Genomic DNA, 27,102 nt, shown 5'->3' on the forward strand with positions numbered 1-27,102 from the left:
CTGCCCCTTTTCCTGCCTCTGATCCTTTTGCCTGCACCATCATGCGCCTCTTCCCAGAAACTCCCCATCTCCCAGGCGTTTCATTACAGGCAGAAGTACAGCGCAACCCACCCACATGCCCAAGCCTTTAACGGCCTCATCTCAAAACTGCTGGCCCTGGAGATGTTGGCGTTTATGCTAGTGGAGACTCAGGCCTTCCGTGACCTGATGGCAGCTGTGGCACCTCGCCATGCTGCCTCTAGCCGTCACTACTTCTCTTGGTGTGCCGTCCCCGACTTGCGACAGCATGTGTCCCATAACATCAGTCGGGCCCTGAGTTCCAAGCTTTGCTCTAAGGTGCACTTGACCACCGACGCATGGACAAGCGCATGCGGACAGGGACGCTACATCTCACTCACGGCACGCCGGGTGAATGTAGTCAAGGCTGGGACCCTCTCACAAACCCTCCTCCTCCGCCATAACATCGACCCTATCTGTGAGCTGGAAACGCTGCAGCACTGGCGTGGGTAGATGTCAGCAGGCCGTGCTAAGGCTCATCAGCTTGGCCGACAGAGCACACTCCTGTCATCTTCGCACCGTTGGCTGACGGAGGGAGACGAGGGGGATGAAGTGACATTGCATGTCACTGTCCCACACGAGGCTTGAGGGGAAGTTCAGTGCATCCCATTGCTTCAGCATGGATGGTGTGAAGGGAAGTGTAAAATGGAGGAAATGGAGAGTGACCCTTCCAGTTTGGGGCAGCGAAGTCATGCCAAGTAACACTCTGGCACACATGGCTGACTTCGTGTTGGGCTGCTTTTCAAGAGACAAAGGCATAGTTCACATCATGGAGAGCAAACAATACTGGATTTTTGCAATCCTCGAGCCCCGCTATAAGAAAAATCTCATCCTTCGTTCTGGTAGGGGAGAAGAAAAATCGCATAAATGATTGCCACAAACAACTGGTGCAGAATATGATGGAAATGTTTCCGTAAACCCTCGCTGGCAGCAGAGAGATTTCCTCCAAGAGGCTAACAACTGCCATCTAGTCCACAACCACCAGGCAAACACTCTCCAAGGTCTGGGACACGTTAATGCCTCCCTGGTCAAACTACCACCACTGAGGGGCCTAGTGTCATTAGGATGGTAAAGTATAGGCACATGTTGCATGAGTACCTGGCCAACCACAGCCCTGTCCTCTCCGATCCCTCTGCGCCTTACACATATTGGGTGTAGAAGTTGGACCTGTGGCCGTTGGGTGAGTGGAGGCTTCCCCCAGCTGAGGTTTGGGTGAGTTTGGCGAGGGGGTGCAAGTACGCCCCACAGTTAGCCTTTTTGGTGGCATAGACTGTACACAATGAACCCCAACTGTCACTTGCTGTGCCACTCTTCTACTTGTAACTGCATGATAGAACCTGCGTGTCTATGCTCTCTTGAGATAGATTGGGGCATTTTAAAGTTTATGCCCCATTCAGCTTCAGCCCATAAACAGAGATGTTATTTTGTGCCCATTAGTGCCAATTCAGCCGTACCACCCTCAGGATTAAATCTCTTACCCCCTTTTGGAGTTGTCACTTGCCCCATCAGTGTATATCGTGTCAGGCCCAGCATTCAGCTTCAGCCCATAAACAGAGATGTTATTTTGTGCCCATTAGTGCCAATTCAGCCGTGCCACCCCCAGGATTAATTCTCTTACCCCCCCCCCCCCATTGGAGTTGTCACTTGCCCCAGCAGCGTATACAGTGTCAGGCCCAGCATTCAGCTTCAGCCCATAAACAGAGATATTATTTTATATTTAGATGTATACCACTTTTATTTGGGAGTGGAATACAACCAGGAAAGCTGGATTCAGTGTATATATACTACACACAGACTTGCTGTATCCCACTTAGGGTTTTATTTTGTGGGTATACACCAAGGAAAGCTGGTTTGAGTGTATATTGACTCCTCTCCCTGCAGTATAGCTCTGAAAAGAGCTGTTGTTGTTCTTCAGTTTTTTCCTGCCTAGCAGAAGCTAATCCCTCTCTAGCCCTCAGCAGATCTCTGTCCCTATGTCTCCAAGCTGCAAATGAGACGAACATGGCAGCCACTATTCTTATGAATCCGAGGTCACCTGATTTCGGCAGCCAATGGCTTTTTCCTATTTTTTTTTTCAATGCCTCTGTTGTCGTAGTTCTTGTCCCACCTCCCCTGCAGTTATTGGTGCAAAAAAAGCGCCAGGGAAGGTGGGAGGGGATACAAATATTTACTGCATTTGCCGCATGGTATTCGATTGGAATCGAATATATCGAATAGCCTGATATTTGATCAAATACCTATTCGATCGAACGCTGTTCGCTCATCTCTAATCCTTATGGAAAAGAAAAAAATGCCATTTGGGTCTGCAAAAGAAGATTCATCAGATGAGAATTTATCTCCAGAGATGAAATGCAAATCCAATGGAGAAGATGAACATGAGTCCACTGAAGATTCTACTTTTCTGCGCGTAGACGCATAGCCCTGATAAACTTCAGAGAATGCTTTTTATAACTTGGAGTGGAATCAAGAAAAGAATTGTTTAGAGTCTGTTTAGTGTCTGTAACTATGACTCATGATCAGGAGGAGTACGAGACTGACACAAATCACCTCTAAAATCATCTGGTAGGGGTTGTTGACAATTAGAGCATATCCTATGTCTGGCTTTGCTGGAGCATTTCCTTCCTTGAGAAGGAAGCGATCATGAGACTAAGTATGGTGAACATGCAAACAAACACTGCAAGAAAAAATGTTCAGCATAGAGAGTGACACTGAAAAGTGGCACAAACTTACTGTGGTAGGCTCTGCTGCCTATGCAAGGTGCACCGAATGCTTCCAGGATGCTAGCAAGACTTCCAAGATACGAGTACTGCAAGACCTCTGGGATGCTGCACATGTGACTCATTGCATGCAGCCATGGAGAAGCTTGTGTTCCACTTTGGAAAACAGCCAAATATGCTGCCAAAAAGGTGAGGATTACGAAAGAAGATACAACAACGTAAAAAGCAGAGCTCACCTATCACCTAGAAAACTTAATAGGCTCTTAAAAGATACATCTTCAATGCATTAGTGATCAGACCCCCTTGACTTTTTTTTTCCCCCTTATGGTAAAAATACCCTATATGTGGAAGCTCCCCCTCCAAAACCCTTTAGATGCTGAATTTCGTGGATCAGGACTACATAGAGTAGCATATTCTGACTGAGGAGTGTCCTGGAGGAGGGTGGAGTTTAAGGCACTCGTCTAAATGCATTGGGGCTTACTCTTCCCACATCTAGTATGGTCTATATACATTAAACATTTGTAGCTAAAACTGCAAGACTGAAAAGTACAACTTACCTTGGCACAATTCATACAAAGAAAAATCAGATTAGAAACCTCAGTTCCCCACAAAAACTTCCCTTTACCAATTTATACTGAATCCCCTAAATTAAAGAAGTATCTTTCCAGCTTTCAAGCACTTGGGTCCATTTTTGCAGTACAGTTTACTAAAACCTGTAACAGTGCCATTTCACTTAATTGGTGGAAGGTCTGCAAACCATGTCCTATGAGGAGCGGCTAAAAGAACTGGGATTGTTTAGTTTGCAGAAGAGAAGGCTGAGGGGAGATTTAATAGCAGTCTACAAATATCTGAAAGGTAGTCACAGTGCAGAGGGATCTCCCCTATTCTCATTAGCACAAGGAAGTACAAGAAGCAATGGGATGAAACTAAAGGGAAAGAGATACAGATTAGACATTAGGAAAAACTTTCTGACAGTGAGGGTAGTGAGAGAGTGGAATAGGCTGCCACGGGAGGTGGTGGGCGCTCCATCAATGGAAATCTTCAAGCGGAATCTGGATAAACATATAGCTGGGATGATTTAGGAAAACCTGCACTTGCAGGGGGTTGGACCCGATGGCCCTTGAGGTCCCTTCCAACTCTACCATATGAGAAAAAAAAAAAAAAAAGTATGTCTTGAGCCACTCAGCCGTGCCTCTCCGGTTCTTCCAACAGATGGACACTCTGACCTCCTCCTTTGAGTGGGGCCACTCCAGGTCTAATTTGAGCTAGTCTACCCTCCGGAGGCCGAAACAGCTCGGTGGTACATCTCATCTGTTCCTTTATTACTTAGCTGGCCAGCTTCGTTTTCTCAAACGCTGGCTTTTCCCCGGACTGCTTCCGGGCCCCGAGGCTCACCATCTGGACTTGCATAGCTTGTGGCCTGTGTTGGAACATTCCCGACTGTTTAGGGGCAGGCTTGTGTCCCTTCACTCTCTGGCAGCGCAGGTCTGGAAGCAAGCCCGGAAAGTGACTTCCATCCCTGATGTTCATGCGGAGACCCCACTATGGGACAATCCTGGTTTGCCCGACCTTCATAGATTGCCCGATGCCCAGTCCTGGTCCCGTTATGGTGTGTCCTCCCTATCAGATTTATACAAGAAAGGTGTCTTTCTTAAATTTGATTTCCTAGTCTCCTCACGTGAAATCCCCGCTCAGCCATGTGCTATTTCTGAATACCCACTTATTGGTGTGCTCCGTTCCCAGGGGTCTGATTTCCGCTCTTTATGAGCATTTAATTTACACAAAGGTCTCCTTGACTGAGGCCCCAGCACGTTGGCGCACCAATATCCCGGAGCTGAAATACGGATTCGAATATTTATTTTACATCAGTGTTACCTGACCCCAGCCCGTCTTTTTAAGATAGGTCGTCTACCAGGCCTGAACTGCCTCAGGTGCCCGTGTCCTCATGCGGACTTCTGGCACATGGTGTGGAGTTGCCCAGTTGTGCAGGCCTTCTGGCTGATGTTTTGGGCTGTCCTGTTCCACTCTCTCCCGAGGTCTGTCTGTTTGGTGTGCTTGAGGAGGAGCTGTGGCAACCTCACGTCCGGATCTTCCTTCGGGACAGTCTGTTTTATGCCAGGAAGGCCATTGCCCTCCGGTGGATGGCCTCGGTGGAGACTGCTCAATTCCATCCTTCCGTTTAATTAAGTTATATATAAGGGTAGGGGCTGCCCCCAGAAATTCTTTAAGGTCTGGGGAGTGTGGTGTGCTTCTCCTGCTACCCAGTACTCTCCTTCCTCCATGCGCTCGGCCCCTTTGCACCTTGAATAGGAGTTATCGTATTGCTTTGCTTACTGCTACATTTCCCTTACTGCGCAGGCTCACTTGCCATTTCACTTAATGGCAGTTCGCGATTGTACTGCGCATGCACAGTACTGTCACGTACGTCTACGGGGACTGAGCCTGCGCAGTAGCGATTCGGAGGGAAGCGCTACTACGCAGGCGCGGGATTTCACGAGAAGAAGCCGGAAGACGACACGGAGCAAGAGGGCGTTACTCCAAGAAGACAGAAGAGGCAGGCATGCCCGAAGCTGACGTCACACCGTGCACCCCTGCCCAGGGTGCACGTTCAAGTAAGTTTTGCATATATATTTTTATATCCTTTTATTTAAAACCGGGACCGGGGGTTAATATAAGATTTACGGTGCCTGAATAGCCTTTTTAAAGGCTATTCACGCATATGTGGGGCTATTAGCATGATTTTGCTGATAGAGCCCCTTTAATATTTTGTTGCAGACCCTTTTGAGGCAATCACACGATTCCTGTAACAGTCAATGAGACTTCTGCCCCTCTCAACAGATACCTTGGCCCACTCCTCATGAGCAAACTGCTCCAGTTGTCTCAGGTTTGAAGGGTGCGTTTTCCAGAGGGCATGTTTCAGCGCCTTCCAAAGATTCTCAATAAGATTTAGGTCTGGGCTCATAGATGGCCACTTCAGAATAGTCCAGTGTTTTCCTCTTAGCCATTCTTGGGTATATATAGCTATGTGTTTTGGGTCATTATCCTGTTGCAAGACCCATGACCTGTGACCGAGACCAAACTTTCTAACACTGGCCAGCACATTTATCTCTAGAATCCCTTGATAGTCTTGAGATTTCATTGTACCCTGTACAGATTCAAGACATCCTGTACCAGATGCAGCAAAGCAGCCCCAGAACATAACAGAGCCCCCTCCATGTTTCACAGTAGGGACAGTGTTCTTTTCAAGATATGCTCCCTTTTTTCCCCCCATCTGTGAACATAGAGCTGATGTGCCTTGCCAAAAAGTTCATTTTTTTTTTTTCTCATTTGTTCATAGGACATTCTCCCTGAAGCTTTGTGGCTTCAACATGTCATTTGGATATTACTTTTGTCAGATTCAAATTATTTTTGTGACCATTGTGGGATTTTCTTTCATTAAACGAGGGGTACCAACAATATTGCCCACGTGTGTATAACAGTGAGACTATACAATTAAGCACATTGCTCCTTACAACGACATCCCCTTCATTGCTCATTTGCAGATTGCCAAAAATGGCGCTCTCTGCAATAGAGCCACTGATTATAAAGGGGAAGACACCGTTAGATTAGGGTCACCGTTGACATGCTGGGTTCTGGTGAAACACTCCCTTTAACAGCCAAGTATCAGAAGTCATGTACATAAGGAGTGCTCTTCCACAAGTTGGGTTTTAATTGATGGGAGAGAACTCACAAGCACAAGTTGTATATTTTAGGACTGGGATAGGCAGCTTTTTTTTTTGTACAGCATGCCGATTGGGGTGGGGGTTTAGGAATAAAATCACAGATTAGGTCCTCAGAGTGCCGGTCAATAATTATAAGGCAGACAACCTCCTATTCTAAAGTCATACCTCAAACCATAACACAGAATTACTGCCATGAGATATTTCTGGATGCTTGTGTTTACTGCCATTTCCCAGGGCCGAGCTGTACTCCTCTCATTAAAAGCAATTAAAGTACAGGTACAGCCCCCCAACTAGTGGTAAGTGCATGCATCCTTGAGCATAGTGTGGCAGCACCCTAAAGGTGGTGAAAATATCAAGATGCAACTATAGTTGCATCCAGTCCTAAGCCACTGGTACTTTCACTTCAGTGAAAAGATGCATTCACATGGTGCGGGGGTTATTTTTTGCACAAAAATGCATGCATTTTTATTGTAAAACTGTCTTTTCAGACTAGAGTAGAATAACTGGTGGCCCAGGAAGGGTGATCAAACTTAAAAAATGTTACTTACCTTCCCTGGACTCATGTGCTGTTCTGCAGATTACCAACGCAGATGTGAACCAGGCCTAAGCATGTCTGTCCATTGCTTGAATTTCCACTTACTAAATGGAGAAGGTCAGGAATTGGTTCTGCTGAACTTCACATCAGAGGACTTGCTGCTAATACTGCTGGCTTATTCCGTGCCAAGAAACTGAATTTATGTAACAAAAGATCACTCTTAATTACATCCTTTTCTACACTGTTTATTAGGTTTATGATTCGACCATCACAAAGGAAAAAAACAGAGCAAATCACAGCACAAGGAGTACAGGAACATGAGAGAGAAAGAGAAGTCACAGGGCCACACAAATCACATCAGTGGTAGTTACAGGAGCCCATCCATGCTGCTTTAAGATCAGTGACTGCTCACTGGCAGTGATATGTTTTATTCGTTGCACTCCATGACAATGAATGTTGTGTGACACTTATAACATGGTCTTTACCTCCTCTTGCTCACTGATAAGTAGTAAAAGGGCCCCAAGAACATCACTGAACCCTTTACTCCTACATTTGGTCATATACATTGCAGACTAAAACCCTCAAAATGCATAAGTAATCATTCCTCCACAGAGTGGGCTTTCTGCGATTACCCTCTCCCATACACTGATGTCAAAATTCGCCAATTCCCTCTTGTTGTTGAGCTGGCCTGCGACAGCGTTAATAGGCAATGACAAACAGAAATACTTGGACACAGTAAACATGACGCTGCTACCTACTGGTAAGAGGGATGTGATGGGAAGCGTGCAGGAAGCACTACACTATTTAGAAATACTATCTGCCAGCAATATTCACAGACGTGGTGTTACACGAGGTCAGGGGCAGCTGCATGTGAGAAGGGTTTTAAAAACCACATAGCAGCAAGGTGGACAAAGGAGATCACTTACAAATTTCGATCTCCTACTGTGGTTAACCTTTCCAATGATAATTCTATGTGCAGAGCCTCCAGACAGAATGGGGTTAATGAGCCAAATGGCTGTAATGGTCGGGCGGAAGAAGCAAGAGAGGAAAGGAGCATTTTCCACTCTTCAGAGCCTGAGAGAATTGCCTCCCTTTTTTGACCTGGGTTCATCCCATCAAAATTTAGTGTAATGGGACAGAATTAATAATGGAAGTGGCTCCCTCCTCTCCAAGTACAGATGCGCTAACAACGTGTCTCATAGATTCCACTGCGGCCAATGTATCGCACCCATTTTATCACATCATGGTCGCTGTAGTTCAGCTTAGGTTCAAACACTTTCAGGTAACGAACTTTAAGGCCGGACGGAGCAAAAGGGACCTAGAGAGAAAGGCACAAATGTTAGTTATAGCAACTCATCTCCTATGCATATTGACTGCAGTAACAAATACTTACTAGTGTACTCAAAGAATGCTATGCAAACACTTGCTAGTGGTGCCAAACCTTCACAGCCTAAAGACACATTTGTCAACTTTTTCTTTTTGCCCAATGCACAGCTAGAAATGCAGCACTTTGTACAGCTAAGAATTAAATTACTGTGCAGAAACAGGACACGAGAAGAAGATTCAGAGTCGCCTCCCACTCTCCTGGGACCATTCATCTACTTTAGCTTTCCAATGCCTATTTGTAAGAGCTCCTGTTCTGCTTAAAACAAGTAATAAGAGCAGTGTGCTCATGTTTATCAAAGGACACAGTGAAGATAGACGGACGGGTAGAGCTGCGCTGAAGCTGTGCAGGTGAAATTAAATTTAAGAGATCAAGTGCCCTGTACTGGGGAACACCCCTGAGGCATAAGTCTGAACATACAAGAGGTTGCAAATTGGAAAGAAATTGCTAAGTGCATGGGAAGAACAATGCAAAAAAATAAATGCGCTCAGCTCCCCCAGGAAATTGGCAGGACATGAGTATTGATCGTTCATGCATAAATGAGTCCATAGCCTTAAATCAAATATAGGTCTTTAAATTGTGATGTGCCCAGGACATGTATACCTGTTATAAATTTAAATTGTCACCGGATGTGTTCACCAGGATCCCCGCACAGATCAGCTAGTACAGCCACCTCTGGGTGTTGGAAGCTACTGCAATTGATGGGTCTGCTCCTATTCAAGAAATAGTAGTGGATTTGCAGCCAAGTCCACTGTATAGTAGTGATGTCAGGGAACTGCAGCTCTGCTCTATTACATAAAGCTTCCAGGGTCTGGAGACTGCAGGTACAGCTGATCTGTGTGGGTGTCAGCCTCCAACAGAAACTGATGATCTATCCTGTGGACATCTAGGACTAGAAAGCATATATTTTTCTTAACACTAATATCGCAAACAAAACCAAACAAACCAAAACAAATAGCACAAGTGAACGATAACCAAATCCCAGCTCAGTTTTCAAATTGGTTGCTATGGGCCACTCCTCTTTACCATTAGGGTCAGTTCACACGTGAAAACCGCCTAGCTTATTTGTGCGAGGTAAAAAACCTCGGGGAGTTTTTTTGACGCTGTTTTTTGCATTCCACGCGGTTTTTGACGCGGTTTTCGCTAGCGGTTTTCGCTAGGGTTTTTTTTCCTATATGTGCTATAGAAACTGCAGGCGAAAACCGCGCGGTTTTTTGCAAAAAACCGCGCGGTTTTCTGTGCAAAAAACCGCGCGGTTTTTTACCGCGCGGTTTTCGCCTCCCATTCACTTCTATGCAATTCTTCAGGCGTTTTCCGCCTGAAGAAAGGTCATGTCGCTTCTTCAGGCGGAAAACGCTAGGAGGAAAAAAAAAGCTAGTGGTTTACATAGACCACCATGTTAAAGGAGAGGTTTTTGAAGCGAATTCCGCTGTCAAAAACCTCCCCTTTGCCCACGTGTGAACTAGCCCTTACAGTAAACTGGCATAAAGTCCCAGATCTCACGCTGCCTTACCTCAAAGTTCATGGAAATAGGAGGGCGAGCCCATTTCTTCTTGTCATTGGTTGGCAAGAGCTCAATCTCAGCACTAATCTGCGATTCCTTCATTCCAGCCATGCGTTTAATCCTGGGTGGTAAAGATTGAAGATGGGTTATTAAAGAAAATCCCATTATCCTTAACTGCATGCGATCAGAGAACTGAAGACCTTTAAATCTTATTCTTAGGTTATTTGCGTCCATGATAACTCCCAGGAAAAGTAAAATAAAATGAGAAGGAAATGGAGTTTTCTTCGAGAAGAAAACAAAAACATGCTAAATACTCAGGTTAGCTTATCCAAAACAAGTAAAACTCTGTACAATATTCTACACTTATCTGTTGTGCTTTGAGTCAGTGGGAACCATAAATTCAGGAGAAGAGGCATGGGTCTCATAGAAATTCAGTCACAGAAATGTTTCATTACCAGCCTGACCTGGCTCGGGCTCTTAGCTTTTACTCTCTGGTGGAAATAATTGGATCTACCCTAAAACACAGATCTTTGTGAACTTTGGAATAGTTCACTTTAAAGTGTTGTAAAATGGATTCTACATATTTAACTGAACCACTTGATAGGCACAAAACAAAGATGTTTGTATGTTAGAAATCTTAGGGCTCATTCACATGGGGGGCATGGGGCAGATTTTGGCACCGAGATTGACGCGGTGAGCCACGTCACACTCGGGTCAAAACCCGCCTGCCACTACCGTCACGGTTTCCCCCTCCGGAGTCGGCTCAAATGAATGGGCTGACACCGGAGGTTGCTGCCGCCAGGCGGAAGCCACGGGTCTGCGAGCCATGGAATCCACCTGAAGAAAGGGTAGCTCGCTTGTTTTTTCCGCTAGCAGCAACATGCCGCTACCAGAAAAAAAAAAAAACGCTAGTGGTCTCCATAGACCATTGTATGGAGGCAGATTTTGAGGCGAAATCCGCCTCCTTGCCCCCGTGTGAACTAGCCCTTAAAGTACAACTGAAAGGTTTCATCTAGAAATGTATTACAATCACTCACTTCCAGACAATGGCATTTTCACTGGCTTTGTACTTCGCTTTCCCCTTCATACAAATGACTTGCACTCCGCTTGTGTTCAGTGGTGTGGGTATTCGCACCTGCAGAGTAAATAGCTGGTTACACAAGTGTGTGGTGAACAATTGACAGCCATGGAGCATCTAGAAAGTCATTTTAAGGCTAGGTTTACACTTCTGCTGGGCTCTCAGTTGTTAGGGTGCGCGGCGGGATCTGAACGACAGAAAGCCGGATTGCATTAACAATATAGGGTCTGCTGTTTTCATACTGAAAGTGGCAGAGGAGGGGGGGGGGGGGGGTAGGGAGTCTTCCATGTAGCAATTCTCTGCAGATTTTTATTGGTTTCTGCAGCTGAGTCTCCAACTGATGTGTAAGTTTACATAATAACATATGCAGATGTAAACTCTTAGCCCAAATGGCATACGGAAAAGTTAGAGATGAAAAACTTTTTTTCGTGACAATTCTGTTGTATCCTAACTATATGCCACATAACGTACTGCTTAAAGGTTTCCCTAGTATTTCTTACAATGAAGTATACCACACCTCAATTTTCTGAGCGAGCAATGAAGGCTTGAAGTTGGATTTGATGACCACCTTAACTTCCAGTTTAGTACGCCCCACCTCACGAACCAGTGGGATGACACGGAACGGAAGGATTATGTCCTTTGTGGTTCGATATCTAGAGTGAAAAAGATGCATTTAAAATACTGTCTCTACACACTTAACATTACTTGTTTTGTTTTGTTTTTTCCTTCAAGAACCAAGAAAGTGCATACACACACACACAAAAAAAAAAAAAAACCCTGCAGCATTTTACAGCTCCATCAAAGGTCATGGGATTCTAGTGAATTCAATCCACACATTGTGGAAAAATATGCACTGTGGACTTGCTGTGATTTCCAAAACCATTGCAGTTTTGGAAACCGCAGCATGTCCATTATACCGGTTTCCTTACAGATATAAGTGAAGCAGAAAGTCTGCAGAGGAGATCACAGTTTCTCGCATTGCTTTCTTGCTGCAGCCCACTACGTGGGGCCTTAGCCCAAATCTTTTTGTTTCTCATTTCTTATAACACAAAGAGCAACCTGTTTTACCTCATGAGTTCAAACTCTCCATCGGGTGGAATAAAGCTGATGCTGCGCTCGGAATCAAACTTGCTGAGCCGAACGCACTGATGGAATGTACAGTCATCAATAGCAATGGATTGTTTCCCCCTGTGCAAAAAAACAAAAACAAAATGTGGGGATCCCAAGAATTGCAGTGTATGGGTAGATTTGCATGTGCATTTTTCTACGTTCCATTTATATGCATAGAGTATGCAGAAATACATACATTCTACACAGACTAATTCTAATGAAGTGAATGGATTGTTAGCCACAGAAATTTCTGCAACAAAACTGACACATACATGTAACCATGAGTGTTCAAGTCATCAAGTACTATTTGGATATTTCTAAAAGGATAAATTCTTATGCACAAGACACCTGGCATAAAAAAAACAAAACAACAAAAACACAACCCAAAAACTTATGCACCTACTTTAAATCTCATTTTGTGTGTTTTAGACACTGAATTTGTGCGCCTACAACACCACCAATGCTTTACCACACTCACGTTTTGCCCGTCTCATCAGCTGTTCCTTTGCCTTGCTTCTCAATTACAATCTTGTCATTCATTCCAAACTTGCATTCTGGCATGCCGCTCAAATAGCTCTTCATTACCACCCGTCCAGACACGTGAGCGCTAAGGACCTGCCCTGGAAATGAAAAGATGGATGCATTTGAGTACTAAGTAAATACCCAAAATTACAACTTGGCAAATTAGAAGTCTATATTGTACTTACCTTGAGGAGACATTAGCAGGTTAACACTCTCTAAAACATCCAAGAACAGCTCATTACGACGATATTTGATCCCTTCACGTCGCCAGCCAATCTGACCTGTCACCTGGCTGGTGATCTGAGACTGCTCCTCCTTTGTCTGAAAGATGAAAAATAAATAAAATTACGATGGTTTCCAAATACCTTGTCCTATTAAATTTTTTTCTCAACTTCAAATTAGTATGTGAGCTAACCAGAAAGTGGAAATTAAAGAGCTATTCTCAACAAAACTAGTATACCAACAGGCAAAGTCACCCAGCATCAAAGCATCTGGGTACAGTGAGAAAGAGATGGAACTGAGGATACGTTTGGCTCTCCAAGTCTAGGCGAACTGCCAAGAAAGCGCCACATTTACCTGATGTATAAAATAGGAAGTCATAATAAACTGGAAAAGACACCTTTTCATTTATTAACAATACCAGCAGAATCAGATGACCCCTCCCCACCACTAGATAATCAGCAGCATTATTTCATTCACTCCTACCTGGTGCTACATATGTCCAGCCACAAGAAGCAGAGGAGAAGCAATACGGTAGGCAAATGGGGGGAGAGCAGACAAGCAGGTCAGGAAACGCAGGGATAAAAAACAAGAAAATTCAAGTTAAAGTTTAGGGTGGCAGCTAAAGACTGGTGAGACAAGTTAGTAGTATATCAATCTAAAAAACCCACAAGGAAAAAGCAGACACCACATATGAAAAAAAACAGCAGGGCCCCGAATAAAAGATAAAAAGAAACTAACCACAAACATTTATAATAGGGGAAATAGGGTACCAGTAAGACACATACAGGGTGATCAATAGGTCAGCTACAATGCTACTTTTTAAAAATAAGTAAATATATACCAGCTTAAAAGGTGTTGTGAGGGGTTAAACACCTTATGGCCTTTGCCAGTGTACACAGCCACTTATTACCTGGCTTTTAATCCCTTGCTGGGTAATGAAGGTTTTCAGTGCTCCAGTTTCAGAGTTTTGTGGGTAGCCAAAATCCAGGATTTCTGTGAATATTCAAAAAACAAACCCCAAACACTGATTAGAAACTCTTTTTGTCCCCAAACAGATGCTGAACTTTGGGGGGAGAAAAACACAAAAACCACTTAATTGTTTATTACTTATATGGCCCCAAGACTTAGAGGGGGCTTCAACATTACAGAAACTTACCCATCCTTATGGAAAGGATATGGGACAGTGGGTGATCAATCACTAGGACCCCCAGCGATCAGGAGAACAGCGGCCTGAAACCCCCCTGTGAATTAAGCACCATGCTACATTGGAGATTCACTGTAAGGGTCTACCACACTGAAGCCCTAGCATCCCCATAGGAGTGAGTGAAGAGTCAGCTACTCAAGCACTTCATTCACAGGGAGGCTCCCGAGGGCCAAGTAGCCATACTCTCTGCAATATGACAGTTGCCACTTATCCACAGGATACAGGGTCACTGTTTGCAATGAATCACCCTTGGATTCCAGGCCATTTTAGGCTTCAATGTCTGAGCAGTCTTTTTTTTTCCTCTCTCTTTTTCACAACCTCCTTCCAAGGACCACAATACTTTTATGTTTCTGTATGAGGAGCTTTCTGAAGCAAGATGTAACTGGAAGGAGAAGGGTCAGTAACTACTCCTTTTCATTTTCTAATGCCAAATAGCTCAGCAATTAAGACATGAAAGGGCAATGCACCAGAGGGAACCAGTTAATAAAGATATGAGTATAAGTCAGCAGGCAAAGATATATATGCTCTTACCATCAAGCAGTTCATAGATCAGCACAAAGTTGTTTTTGATGTTTTCTTCACTGATCTTCCCAAAGTAGGCAGTCATGACGTCACACATCTTATAAAGGAACTCAAATACCATAGCGGCATTGACATTTTGCTTGGTGACTGCTGCCAGCCAGATGTTTGAGCGTTTTACATGAAAGAAGCTGGTACGAGCAATGTTGGTGACAGGAGAGCGCACCTGCTGCCGGGCATGGATGACATTGACACGGAAAGCGTCCACAGCGTTCCTCCTGTTTTAGGGCAAAACATACTAACATTAAAAACATGAATGTGATTCATTTCAGACTCTTCAAGCACATTTAAGTGGTGGATTAGGCAGGCGTCAAATACAGTGCACACAGTCCAAATACACAGATGACCCATCAGAATTAAAACTGAAGTCCCTTAGGCTGCGTTCACACAGTTTTTTGGTCAGGAAACCAACCAAACCTCCAAAAAATACCTCACCATACAGTCCTATGGTGAGGGGTTTTTAGGAGGAGAAATTTGAGTCAATTTCCTGACCAAAAAACTGTGAACACAGCCAAAAAGGTTTTTCAACTTACACCAAGGCCATATCTACAGGATAGCGAGATAAACGTTGGAGAGCTTGTTTTATTACTACTGGGATGTGTGAATGGAGCTGTACCATTCACTAATATGAGACTAAAGTGCAACACGCTGTTAGTCCCACAGAAGTAATTGGAGCAGAGGATGGACCTCCAGCATTCAGACACTTGTCTGAACAAATTAAATATAAATTTTAGGGTTTCAATTTCTTCTGGTAGATCTCCGCTAATGTTATTTTTGGGAGCAGTCAGCTACATTAAGGGTCACCATAATGACAAGGTTTAGAAAGCCACTAAGTTACAAGTTAATCCTGTTAATGCAAATCAAAGTTAGAAAACCATTTAGGATTCTTGCACAGAGGACGTTATTGTCTAGAAACTGCGCTCCATGTATTGGCCTCATTTCCCAGACTGCAATCTGCCTGGTGACCTGGACTCTCAGTATTAGCTAGCCATGATACTGTGCTTCACAGTGGGATTACTGTCCTGTAAGGTCCCTTGCACACAACTAAGTGTACTTCCGCTGTGGGGCAGTTTACTGTGGATTGCACAAAGATGGAACTTAACAACGTTCATTCTGTTATGCAGTCATGTCTATAGGGGGCCTCCTGTCTATTCTTATGACACTGATTATTATAGAACAGGTCCTATCCTGCTCCATGTCACTAAAACAGACTAGAAAGCCCCCATAGATGTGAACGCACTTGGATGTCATTCCGAGGGTCATCTGAATGCATTCTGAGGTGAATTCAGCCCCACATGGGAAGCACACTTGGTCATACGCATGGGGTCTACTCATCTAGTGCAATACATGAAAAGTGTATTGCACTAGAATAGTGAGTATTTTTTTGTACCATAACCACCTTTGTGCAGGAACCCCTAAACACAAAAGTAAGTAGACAATATACCTTTAAGATTTGTTAGTACTGTTAAAATACATACGTATATCAGCAAAAGAGAAGAACTGTACCAAATATACTTGTTACTACCACTGAAAGCTCAAAACGTTCCCTAAGGTAGACCAGCATAATAGGTCAATGTAGCACCCATACATTTTTTCTTTCATAGCCTGTTAGAGAGCGATGTCTAGCCTCAGCACCAATCTACTGTTTGAAACTGCTGCTGGGCCCAGTTTTATACAGTGTATAAAGGCAGAAGCAGACGGCTCCATACATTATAGTAGACAGGCTGCGGTACGTCAATTCAAATTCAATTCAATGTGAGCAGAACAGCAGTAATATCACAAAGCCACTATACAATGTATGGAACATATGCCACCTATGGCCCAGCAGAAGTCCCAAAAAGCTTAAGGGTTAGAATAAGTAATTGGTGAGTAAAAAAACAAAAAAAAAAAAATACAAACTGCACCTTGAAATATGTTTGAAGAGGCCAGAAACATTTTTGTTAAGACTGTTAGAACATGGAAGCTTCTAAAGTCAAGATCACAGCATATCTTGTACAGGCACGGAAACAAACAGCAGACAGTACAGGGCAAGTTGCAGCGGTAAGATCTTACCTATTGCTACAGCAGCCAATGAAGTGATGAGATGGAAAGAGATGGCACCAGCAAGGAAAAGGACAGTGACAGCAATGAAAGAAAGGGTTAGAAATAAAATACTAAAAAAAAAAAAAAAGGAACATAGCACACTCTAGCAAAGACCCAGGAGGAGTGCACGCCAAGACATCCCAACCGCACAGTACAGCACCTAGAAGCAATGCTCATCATGCGACAGTAGTCAAGACTAAGAGTTTTTCTGCCTGTAAAAATCCGATTAATAGCCCAGTAGAACAGCCATGCCACATGCACTGCCAATGAAGCTAAAAAACAGTCATGAGACCGTCTCTGGGTAAGTGATGCATGAGTGGTTTAAGTATGCTTTGTTCTTCTAGCAAACAGTAGCTTTTAGAGGTCTCCAATGATAAACTCAAAGCTGGGTTGGTACTCAGTAGTCAGCACCAAAAAGCAATGCTAAACATTGATGGGTATAATTTTTAATATCTTTATAAAAAGTACCAGATAAAAAGGAGACATGCACCAAGCAGTGTGTGAGGAGAGGCTATCATGCATGACCCTGGCCGCATATACCTTAGTGAGGTAGTGAAGCTGGTTGGAGACAGTGTCATAGGCTTAATGTCTGACTGTCAGCGGACCATCATAGTAAGATTCTGAGATGCTTGTTTAAATGGAGCAGCAGTCAACTAGAAGCACTGCCTCTCCATATAAAGGGAATAACAGAGGGAAACATTTGTCTATCATCAAACCTGTTCTGTGCACAGAGGAAAAGTGGTTGTGGACTGTACTCAGCAGTAAGGATAGAAAGTGCAGAAGAAAAAAGGCAACATGGCAAACAAACATGCAATGTATAAAGAGGACAATACTCATGAGCAGAGGAAGGCAGAAAAGTGCATGAGAGCTGAAATCTAGAACTCCTAGAAACAGTCTTTAGAAACCAATCTGCTGCGCTATATGTCACCTAGAGGACTGGTAAACCTTTGGGTAACAATACATAAGGTGTTTCCATCTTGTGGAGGAGATTTTAGAAGCATGTGACATGGCAAAGTACTTTACAAAATGGATCAGAATCCATTAACCACCAGATACACATACGGTACATAACTGTAGGAGATAAACTTGCTCTTTCCATCCCTCCCATAAAGTTGTACTCTAATCAGTATAGATACATGTGTGTCCTACATACAGAACACACCAAGGCCAAAAGGGAAGGACAAGTAAAACAAAGATACATTCTATGGGCTTTCTTCAAGTTGCCCAATTAGGACTTTTCCAAGGGAGCTTAGGCTGTAAAGTAGATCATGTTATTTAGGTAAACTAGGGAATGAGGAAGACACCAGAGAGAGGTTAGGTTCAAACTATTTGTGAAAGCCAAACGGTCAGCTATAATATTGTGGGCAGCTTCCAAAGCAGTGGCATTGAGCAACATTTTGGGAGTTCTTTTCCACAAGACTGACACCCACAGCTTTTCTTAAACTGAGGTTTGAACTGCTCTAATTGTCTACCTTGCGAAAATTTGTCAGCAAATACCTAACTCTTTCCATTTCAATTATCAATATTAAAATATGTTTGTGCCAATATCAAATAGAAAACAAAGTTACACACCATAAAATAGATTCATAGCAGACAAAACTAATTCTGTCGAGAGGAGAAAAAAAAAAAAAAAAAAGAAACCCATCTCATTGTCTAATGCATGTGATACTGGTGGATTCTGCAAAAAACAGGAAGCCTACACAGGATGCACAATATCTTACCTGGCAGAAAAATAAGAGTTACAAAAGAATACATATGACACCATGGAAGCCGCCCTGTCCCTTTCTTAAAGCGTGCACTGGTTATTTAGTCACTACTATTGTATGGGCAACCTTGAGACTGAAATAAAGTTACAAAAAGTTTTTCACTTTTACAAACAACTCCTGAACATATGCTTTAGCGGCACCACGCTCATCCATGAATGCTATGTAATGCTGCCAAGAAAAAGCGATAACGCCTGATCACAGGGGGAGGGGAAGGTGAGCAATGGTATAGAAAGATAAGTGATGCTTACCCAATGTCATCTCTATACACCCGGGAGATGAGGACCTCTCCCTTGTGGTTATAAATGAACAGCCCTCCGATCATGGTGGATTTCCTTCAGTCTCCTCTTTCCATGATTATAACAGACCTGTGGAGAGAGGGAAGAGAAAGAAAAGAAAGAAAAAGAAAAGAAAGGGTTTGAGTAGGTTAGAATTAGCACAAAAATTATGTTTACCAGGCAGACACCACATTGCGGCAAGGATGCATTTTTGGCATAAACCCCCCACACACTGCATGGTTACAGTACCAGCAAAACCAATGAGATTCTGGTTAAGTTTCTCTATAGATTTAATAAGGGAATACAAAAAAAAAAAAAAAAAAAAAAAAAAAAAAGAAAAATGTTGCAGAAAAAATACAAATGCAATGTGTTTCACTATGTGGAGCTGTTGCCCATTCAGCAAAAGATACCTACATGTAATTTTTTCCTTCAACTGTGCATTTAGGATTCCACGAGAAAAAAAAAAAAAAAAAAAAGAAAGATATTTTTTGTATATTTTCCATCACAAAACAGGAGCCCTAACCATGTCCCTGCAACTTCTACGGCTTCTAAGACCATTTCCATTTCTCTTTATTACATAATGGCCGGGGCCTGGTTTCTGTCTAGAGCACCAGATGACAAGAGCGGGTAGGTAAGATGAGCCGGCATACACGGAAGCATCATACAGTGATGTCTTAGATCTGGAACAATGAACAGTCAGCACTCCCTGCAACTATCAAGAGGAAGGAAGAGGCCGGGACCTCACATACGAGATTCAAGAGAAACTGCTGAATTCAGAGGAAACCGATTTCTAGGGAAACTGCTCAGGAATTGGAAGTGCTGAGTGCACAAAATAGTGTACTGTGAAAAAAACATAAGTGACACATCATATTACATGGACAGGGGGCTTACAGCTGTATTGCACATGGATTTATGCAGGAGGGGGTAGGAAAAAAAAAAACCCTAAAGCCTTCCAGATGAAAATGACTACAGACGTGAGGAATTCTAGACACGGGCGGTGTTGCGGGGGATGGGCAGCCTGTGCACGGTATATCCTGTATTAGCCAAATTATGTCCTTTGCAATAGTACAAATAAGAGCGGATCTTCGGCGGTATATTTCAGAGGAAAGTGCTAGAGGTAATACTTTTTGCATCCAGTAGGCTCTGTTCAAATATGAGGAAGGGTGGGGGGGTCAGTTATCTCCCTATGCTAGAGAGTGTGTGTGTGTGTGTGTGTGTGTGTGTGTGTGTGTGTGTGTGTGTGTGTGTGTGTGTGTGTTAAAAAAAAAAAGAAATGTGTTGCATATTTTTATGCAAATCCACCTTTTAGCAAAATAAGTAGGCATAGTATCATACAGTACAGAAAAGTTACTACAGTTTGTGCGAGTCACGTGTAAAGTTATAGCTGGAATCTAGGTTTGGCCATAGATTTCATTTTGTGGGGCACAAATGGTTATAGATAAATTAGGCGCATCTCACGCTAGTACGCAGGAACCAAAACTACCAAAAAAAAATGCCAGTCATGATAACCTATTGTTTTTACTCTATATTCATCTGGGAAAGCTCCTGGCACATATGCCAAAGTATCCATAGCATGTTACACATTATGCCAATTGAGGGCCCTTGGTTATATGTTGGGCAGATGTGTGTGCTTAATAAATTTGGAAAGTGCATTTTCTATGACCCCACCCATGGACATGGACCGTGAAGGCAACAATGTAAACCTATACATTGGCAAATGTTAAAGTCTTCACCTAAGGTTTCAGTCCAATGGAAGGAAGAAGAAACCGAAGTAAAGTGTGAAGGAAAGAGTTAAAGATTTTGCTAGATTGGTTCGAGGACCAAAGTACAAGACAGTTTGATATTTCCATCTGCTCACTGTGATACAAGTCGACAAGAAAACTGCGAGCTACGATGGAAGATAAAATTAAAGTGACCAGAAGGAAGACCTCAAGTCTGTTCACAGAATCTTAAACGCACCAACAGAAATTCATGTGAACAGAGCACCAAAATTTAATAATAAAGGGAAAACTGACAATGATGTCAGGGACATACCAGCTAGTGATTTAGAAATGCATAAGGAAAACAATGGGATGATTTACCATGCCTTGTATGTCAGTTTTCAGAAGTACAAGGTATGAAAAAGTTGCTAATATTGCACAGACAAATTTGTTCTTTGCAAAAATCTGAAAGCCCCCTCCCCATTTGCACTGCCCCGCCAGATTTATGATAATTTATGCCAATTTACTAGTGTAAATAATAAATGAAGTCTTAGCGCAGGTGCATGGCCAGGGGTAGAATAGGTCTGATTTATGAGGCAATAAGTAATGAAAATGTCAGTCTTCATAGCTCTGTCCCAATATGTATATACAGGACAATGATGGAATGCAATGAATGGAATGACACATCAAGGAATTAACAGTTTAAGGCTAAGGCCCCACGTTGGGGAAATGCAGCTTTAGTTGCAGATTATGTTGCGGTTTTTCGAGCTAAAACCAAGAATGGCTACAAGTGGAATGGGAGATATATAAAGTACTTATACTTCTACTGTCTGCTCAATCCACTCCTGGCTTTGGCCCAAAAAACTGTAACCCCCCCCCCCCCCCCTGCATTTCCGTAATGTGGGGCCATAACCTAATAGACAAATGGATTATGTTGCTTTACACCGACTAGCTGTTTGTAGTCACATTCCTTCTTCAGATTAAAGGGCTCTATCAGCAAAATTATGCTGTACGAGCCCCACATATGCGTGAATAGCCTTTAAAAAGGTGGGCGGCATTCAGGGTCTGACATCTTCAGCCACACCTCCTCTTCCAGAGATTTCCTTGGGTCCAGTCTTCCTCCGGTGCTCTCGAACTGCCAATGATAAAAAATGGCGTGGGTGCATGAGCAGTAGCATGCTACTGTGCATGCACCCGCGCCATTTATCAATGGCAGTTCGCGAGCACAGGAGGAAGACGGGTCCCAAGGACATTGCTGGAAGAGGAGGCGTGGCTAAAGAGGACATCGGATCCTGAATGCCCGCTCACCTTTTTAAAGGCTACTCACGCATATGTGGGGCTCGTACAGCATAATTTTGCTGATAGAGCCCCTTTAAGTGTGGTATACTTGTCATACAAAGAAAAAAAAATGCAGCAGGTCCACAACCCCCTGCAGAGTTTTTCTGCCACCCTGGTGGCGTTTAAAACCCATTCACTTGCTTTATACCATGCAAAATATCCATTGTGAAGAGACCCTAACGTGTGAATTTAGCTTGTTTTTCAGGAACACTGTCTATGCTGACCAGAACATACCTGTACATTGCAAACAGGCATCAACTTTGGACTATGTTTGTAGGCAGAAAAGTAGCTATACACATGGTCAACAAGTGTAGAGAAGTCAGGCCAGTTTAGAGGAGAGTAGCAAGACCACTCCAAGTCCTTTCTAGACCTACCCCTGGTCACAACCCACCTAGTAGGTCTGAGGATTCATTACCATGTACTTTATTTCTACAAAGACTATATAGAACAACTATGGGGACAAAGCTCTCAATAACCTAACATCTATCCAATGAAAACTATTGCACACTGTTACACTGAACAGAGCCATTTTTTAAGTTTAACTATTTACATCCCATTCAATTCAGGGAGTGTTTTGAAGGTGTTCCCCGCTTTCAACAATCCCTAAGTTTTACAGCATAGATCACTGGGGATCTGTGTGGGTATGACACCTGGACTCAACACACAGAAGGGCAGTTCTGGAAGCAACAGGTACAATAAACAAGGAGTGTGTGCTGACTGCTCCTATTCAAGTAATAGGCACTGCAGTTTCCAAAAACAACCGCTATTCAGTAGATAGGGCTGCAGCGCAGGTTCTATTACTTGAATAGGACCCACCTGCACACGCTACTGTCCACTTCACCAGCCTTCAGGACCTGATCACATGCAGAGTCTGGGTGTTGGACCCCCACCGATTACCTACCCTGTGGATAAATCATCAGTATGAAACCTCCTTTAAGGTGTGCTTAGGAACTTTTGAGTTGATGTTATAAAAAGATCAAAATCTTCCACAGCAAGACACACTCCATTCTGGTCTATACAGACCTGAAAAGGTAATACCGCTCCTCCCACATTAGCTCAGAGTCTCTCATAGGAGGTAGTAAAGAGATAGCTCTTCAATGGAGCCCAAGCAGCATTGAGACAAGGAGAATCGCAAGCAGTAGATTAGCTAAAGGAATTGCTCGTACACGAAAACCAGCTCCATTTAATTCAATGACTATGTTTTAGCACCAAGTACACGGATAACAGCATCTTCTATACAGATGAATGGAACCAAATTCGTCAAAAAGGAAAAGCCAAACCATGACAGACAAGAAGCCTGAGGCTACAGTTCTGCCAGCTACTCATGACAGTGACAGGAGAAACACACAGATCACCTTACAGATCCCCTCTACACCCCCGGACATTAGAGAGCCAGTCTCCTGGTGACAGGTGACCACTGATCAGGGTGTGTACACAGGAAAGGTCTGATGAATTGACCACAAGCCCCAGGAGAGAGGAAGCTGAGACAGGGACAGGTCTTCTACATTATATACGTGTACCATATCAATCCCAGGGACTAGGAGCCCAATGGCAGGCAAACCTAGGAAGCAGCACCGCTCTCCATCCTGAGATCTGCCATGGCCGCCGCATCCATCACAAGGCGGAGCTGCAGAAGAAGGAGCTCACCAGTAATGGCTGCACAGGCCCAGCAGCCGGCGCTAAGACCACACCCGGAAACTGGGACCCGACTAATGTGACAGCCGCGCCCGTACACCCCACAGCCTGTATACCCCGCTCCTAGCACAGCCTGACACGATGGACTGTCCCCGGGATACAGCCGGGATTATTGGGGTAAGTCACACTAACAGCCGGCACCCATCACATATCACTCCCATACCGAGAGCTCACACAGAACCCACCGAGAAAAAGAGTTTCAATGAGCGCACAAGACATCCCGCCTGTCATTGCCGTATTACCTGCTCTCAATCCCAGAGCGTCTGAGGAGAGTGGAAGATGGCCGATCCTCCTCCCACCCGCTCCTTTCCGCAGTGCTTACGTCATCGCGCAGCTGCGTTAAATTCCTAACGCCCCCTCTCCTCCAGACGTGACAGGCAGGAGGTGTGCGCAAGCGCACTAGAATATGGAACTCGATTTGTCACCTGACTAATCAGGTCATATCACGTGATCGAGTGGAGCTAAGTGATCGTGCACGTGCCCGCCTGTTATATACATTACATATGCGCGTTATATTTGTATATTCTACAGGGCAGATATAGCAGCGACTGGGCAGGTGTGTGGCTATGGAGGGAGGCTGCACAGATTGCCGATGATCTCTTATGACCTTGACTAATGGCTGTTTCATAGGACAAAAAATACTGTGTGTACATGTAGTGTACTAGCTATCCATACCAGGGCCCTGTACACACTCTGCGTGCTGCATAAGGATAGGTTCACCCTAGTGCTCGGTTTCCGTCCTTTGGGACCAAAATAATAGAACCCCAGTCCGTTTAGATACCTGCTGGGTTTCCGCCAACTTTATACTGCTTGCAGGACTTTTCGCAGATTTAGGCAAAGGCTCTACGCAGCAGGCCATAGCAAAAAAACCCAAAACTCGGGGGAAAAACCGCAGTGGCAATGGTTTTAGAAATCGCAGTGTGTAGGCTGCACAGATTTTCTTGAAATGGGTGGATGGGATTAATGTTCATTGCTGTCATCCTATGTCACATAAAAATTTCCTCAAGGTGAACCAAACAGGAAAGGGGGGGGGGGGGGGGGCGCGCGCACAACCGAACACTTCTGGAGAATTCTTTCAATAGTTTATTACGCACAACACATTTTGGCATTCTCAAGTGCAATACAAACAGTTGCTGCAGTAGATTCTTCAAGAACCTCCAGTCTGTATAAAAAAAAAAAAAACCTAACAAACTAGTTGTATTGTTATGCATTGGGCATTATACATAGTGACACAGGCAATGGTGGAATAGATTACCCTATTAATATTATAAAGTGAAAGTTTGTGTGTTTGGATGTTTGTTCCTCAATCACCGAAAAACCGCTCCACCGATTTGGCTCAAATGTTCCACAAACATAGCTAATACACTGGATTGCGCAATAGGCTACTTTTCGTCACAATAACGCACATACGTTTTTCCCATGACCCACACAAACATCCAACTCACATCACCATCTCTGCAAAATCACACACTTTGGCCCATAGCAAGCCCCTAAACTTCACATTCCTCTCTACAACCTAGCCCCTAACCACACACAATCACATTCACATATACTTCAGCACTTTCACACTCACCTTCACCATCCTGCAGGAGCCGACCTGTTTCACTCTCCGGCTCAGCCATCTTTACCGACCCCCACCACTGGGAGGATCCGCGGCTCCGCCCACCAGACTACTCCACTCTCTTCACACACTTTCACGAACATGGCGGCTGGCCGCATGGTTCCATACGCCGCTCATATGCCGGCCGCCACACATTGCCTCAGGCCGGCATACCATACAGCAGCGGAACCCGGCGAGCCGCACGTAACCCCCATACTCTGCAGCTGGGAACACAGACGCCTCGGGTAACACCACGCATGACTGCTGAAGCTGCAGCCGTGACACACACAGCTCCCCGGTATCATCATGGTCAGTGTTGTGGGGACACTGATCGGCAGGTTGCTTAGCGGAGGCGGGGGGTTACAACAGGTGGTGTGTAATATGGGGGGAGGTGGTAGTGGTTAGGGAGGGGTTCTGCTGGGGGGGAAATGGTACCACAGGGCCGAGGGTGCGTAGAGGGGGGGGGGGCAGATTGCACATGTGGAAGGGAGAGTGTGTGTGTGTGTTACGGTCACCGCAGTCACGGGTGGCTGGTGCTGGGGGGAAGGGGGAGATGTAGGAGGTCACTGTAATCTCTATATGGGGGCAGGGGGTCGGGGGAACGGGTGGTGGGTAAGGGCAGGGTCGGGGACGCAGGTAGCGGGAAAGAGGGGAGGCCGAGGTGCAGCAGCAAGGCTGTTGCCTCCTGCCCAACCATCCTGTAGGAGGGGCCCACTGCAGCCGCAAGGAAAGGAACGTGAGGGCCAGGGTCAGGGGGGCTGCGGAGGAAGTCGCGGGTAGGAGGGGACAACAAACTGAGGGCAGAGATGGGGGAACAAGAAATATAAGCAGTTCACCGCCAACCCGTAGACGAAGTCGCGGGTAACTGCTAGTAGACTATAAAAGGACCAGGCACTGATGTGATCAGTACATGGCCAGGATAGAATTGCATACTCAGGATGCAACAACTAACTTGTGTCAAAACCCACGCGGCCCCCAACGTGTGAACTAGCCTTTAACATACATCCAAACTGTTACAGATTCTGTGGGTCATTCCCAGATTCGGGGTCCTGTCCCACAGTCCTCGTCGGTGGGAGGCATGTCCTGGTTTCAACCCAGATGAGTTGGAATAAACAGGCAACTGAAGTAAGAGCCGACACAGCTGAGTTTTACCGTGGAGCTCTGGCTCCTGGAGAAGTAGGTGCGATGTGATGACGTCACTTACATCACACCTACAACTCTGTGAGTGAGACTGCAATCAGAGCTGCTGGGAAGCGAGGGAAGGATGAGTATTAGAGATGAGCGAGTAGTATTTGATCGAATACCTCCCTTGCATAGTTATTGGTGTACTCGGTCGAATACCACGTGGTAGATCCAGTAAAAATTCGATTCCCCTCCTGTTATTAGCCAACCAGGCATGTGAAGACCATGGACCATACAATCTGTGCTGGAGCAGAGGGATGTCTAGAAGATTGGCCATTTTTCTTTCTTCTCTTTCATATGCCTACATGCTCTCTGGCAAACGCTGGACTAAACCCATTAGGCCAAATACGCACACTGGACAGCAGCAAGACAGGGCATTTATGTTTTACATATTAAGCATTAACCCTATATTCACATGATCGGTCATGAGCTAATTTTTGTCCATTTTCAGCGATCTCTTCACACTGCACAATACATGAAGTATCCAAGAAAATTGTGCCCCTCAGGTGTAAACTGGGCATTAAAAATGGATGTTTTAAACGTTTGTTTTCCCCTTTGTTCATGTGAATGTAAGCCAAATATGGATTTAATCTAACTACACTGATTAAATATAGTGTATACATTGTCCATACAGCACAGGCAGTGAAAGACAAAAGGCACCAGGTAAAAAAGGAATCTCGCAGGGTGATATGAAACCCTAAACCACCCACAGGTCCTTATAGACCAGGGGTTTAGTTTCCCAAATCCCCCTGTTCCAAAGCCACCCATGCTCTCTCGAGAAAAAAAAAAAAAAAAAAAGATTGAAGGATTGTGCAGACACTGGAAGCTCC

General features: G+C 44.4%; 1 protein-coding gene across 2 annotated transcripts; it reads right to left on the reverse strand.

Moving 5' to 3' along the window:
- Positions 1 to 7,260: 7,260 nt before the first annotated feature.
- On the reverse strand, positions 7,261 to 23,830 carry AP2M1 (adaptor related protein complex 2 subunit mu 1). 2 transcript variants are annotated; one of them, XM_075268457.1, is made up of 11 exons: positions 23,733 to 23,830; positions 18,731 to 18,847; positions 14,587 to 14,852; positions 13,762 to 13,844; positions 12,815 to 12,950; positions 12,586 to 12,727; positions 12,066 to 12,185; positions 11,515 to 11,650; positions 10,957 to 11,054; positions 9,929 to 10,040; positions 7,261 to 8,349 (listed from the first exon to the last, which is right to left on the reverse strand). In XM_075268457.1, exons 2-11 carry the CDS (start codon positions 18,802 to 18,804, stop codon positions 8,215 to 8,217), a joined length of 1,302 nt encoding a protein of 433 aa, XP_075124558.1. In that variant the 5' UTR covers positions 18,805 to 18,847; positions 23,733 to 23,830; the 3' UTR covers positions 7,261 to 8,214. The 2 variants fall into 2 exon arrangements, with proteins under 2 accessions (XP_075124558.1, XP_075124559.1); XM_075268458.1 differs by lacking the exon at positions 23,733 to 23,830 and adding an exon at positions 23,676 to 23,694.
- Between the last annotated feature and the right edge of the window lie 3,272 nt (positions 23,831 to 27,102).

Source organism: Leptodactylus fuscus, chromosome 3, assembly GCF_031893055.1.
Source record: "Leptodactylus fuscus isolate aLepFus1 chromosome 3, aLepFus1.hap2, whole genome shotgun sequence".
Classification (NCBI taxonomy): Eukaryota; Metazoa; Chordata; class Amphibia; order Anura; family Leptodactylidae; genus Leptodactylus; species Leptodactylus fuscus.

Bases quoted from the DNA above. Each gene is read 5' to 3' on its own strand.
- AP2M1 (XM_075268457.1), bottom strand. From the start codon at position 18,804: ATGATCGGAGGGCTGTTCATTTATAACCACAAGGGAGAGGTCCTCATC. The intron at 13,845-14,586 runs GTAAGAGCATAT...GAATATTCACAG, and splicing joins GATCTATGAACTGCTTGATG to AAATCCTGGATTTTGGCTAC. The intron at 11,651-12,065 runs GTAAAACAGGTT...TTTTCACTCTAG, and splicing joins GGAGAGTTTGAACTCATGAG to ATATCGAACCACAAAGGACA.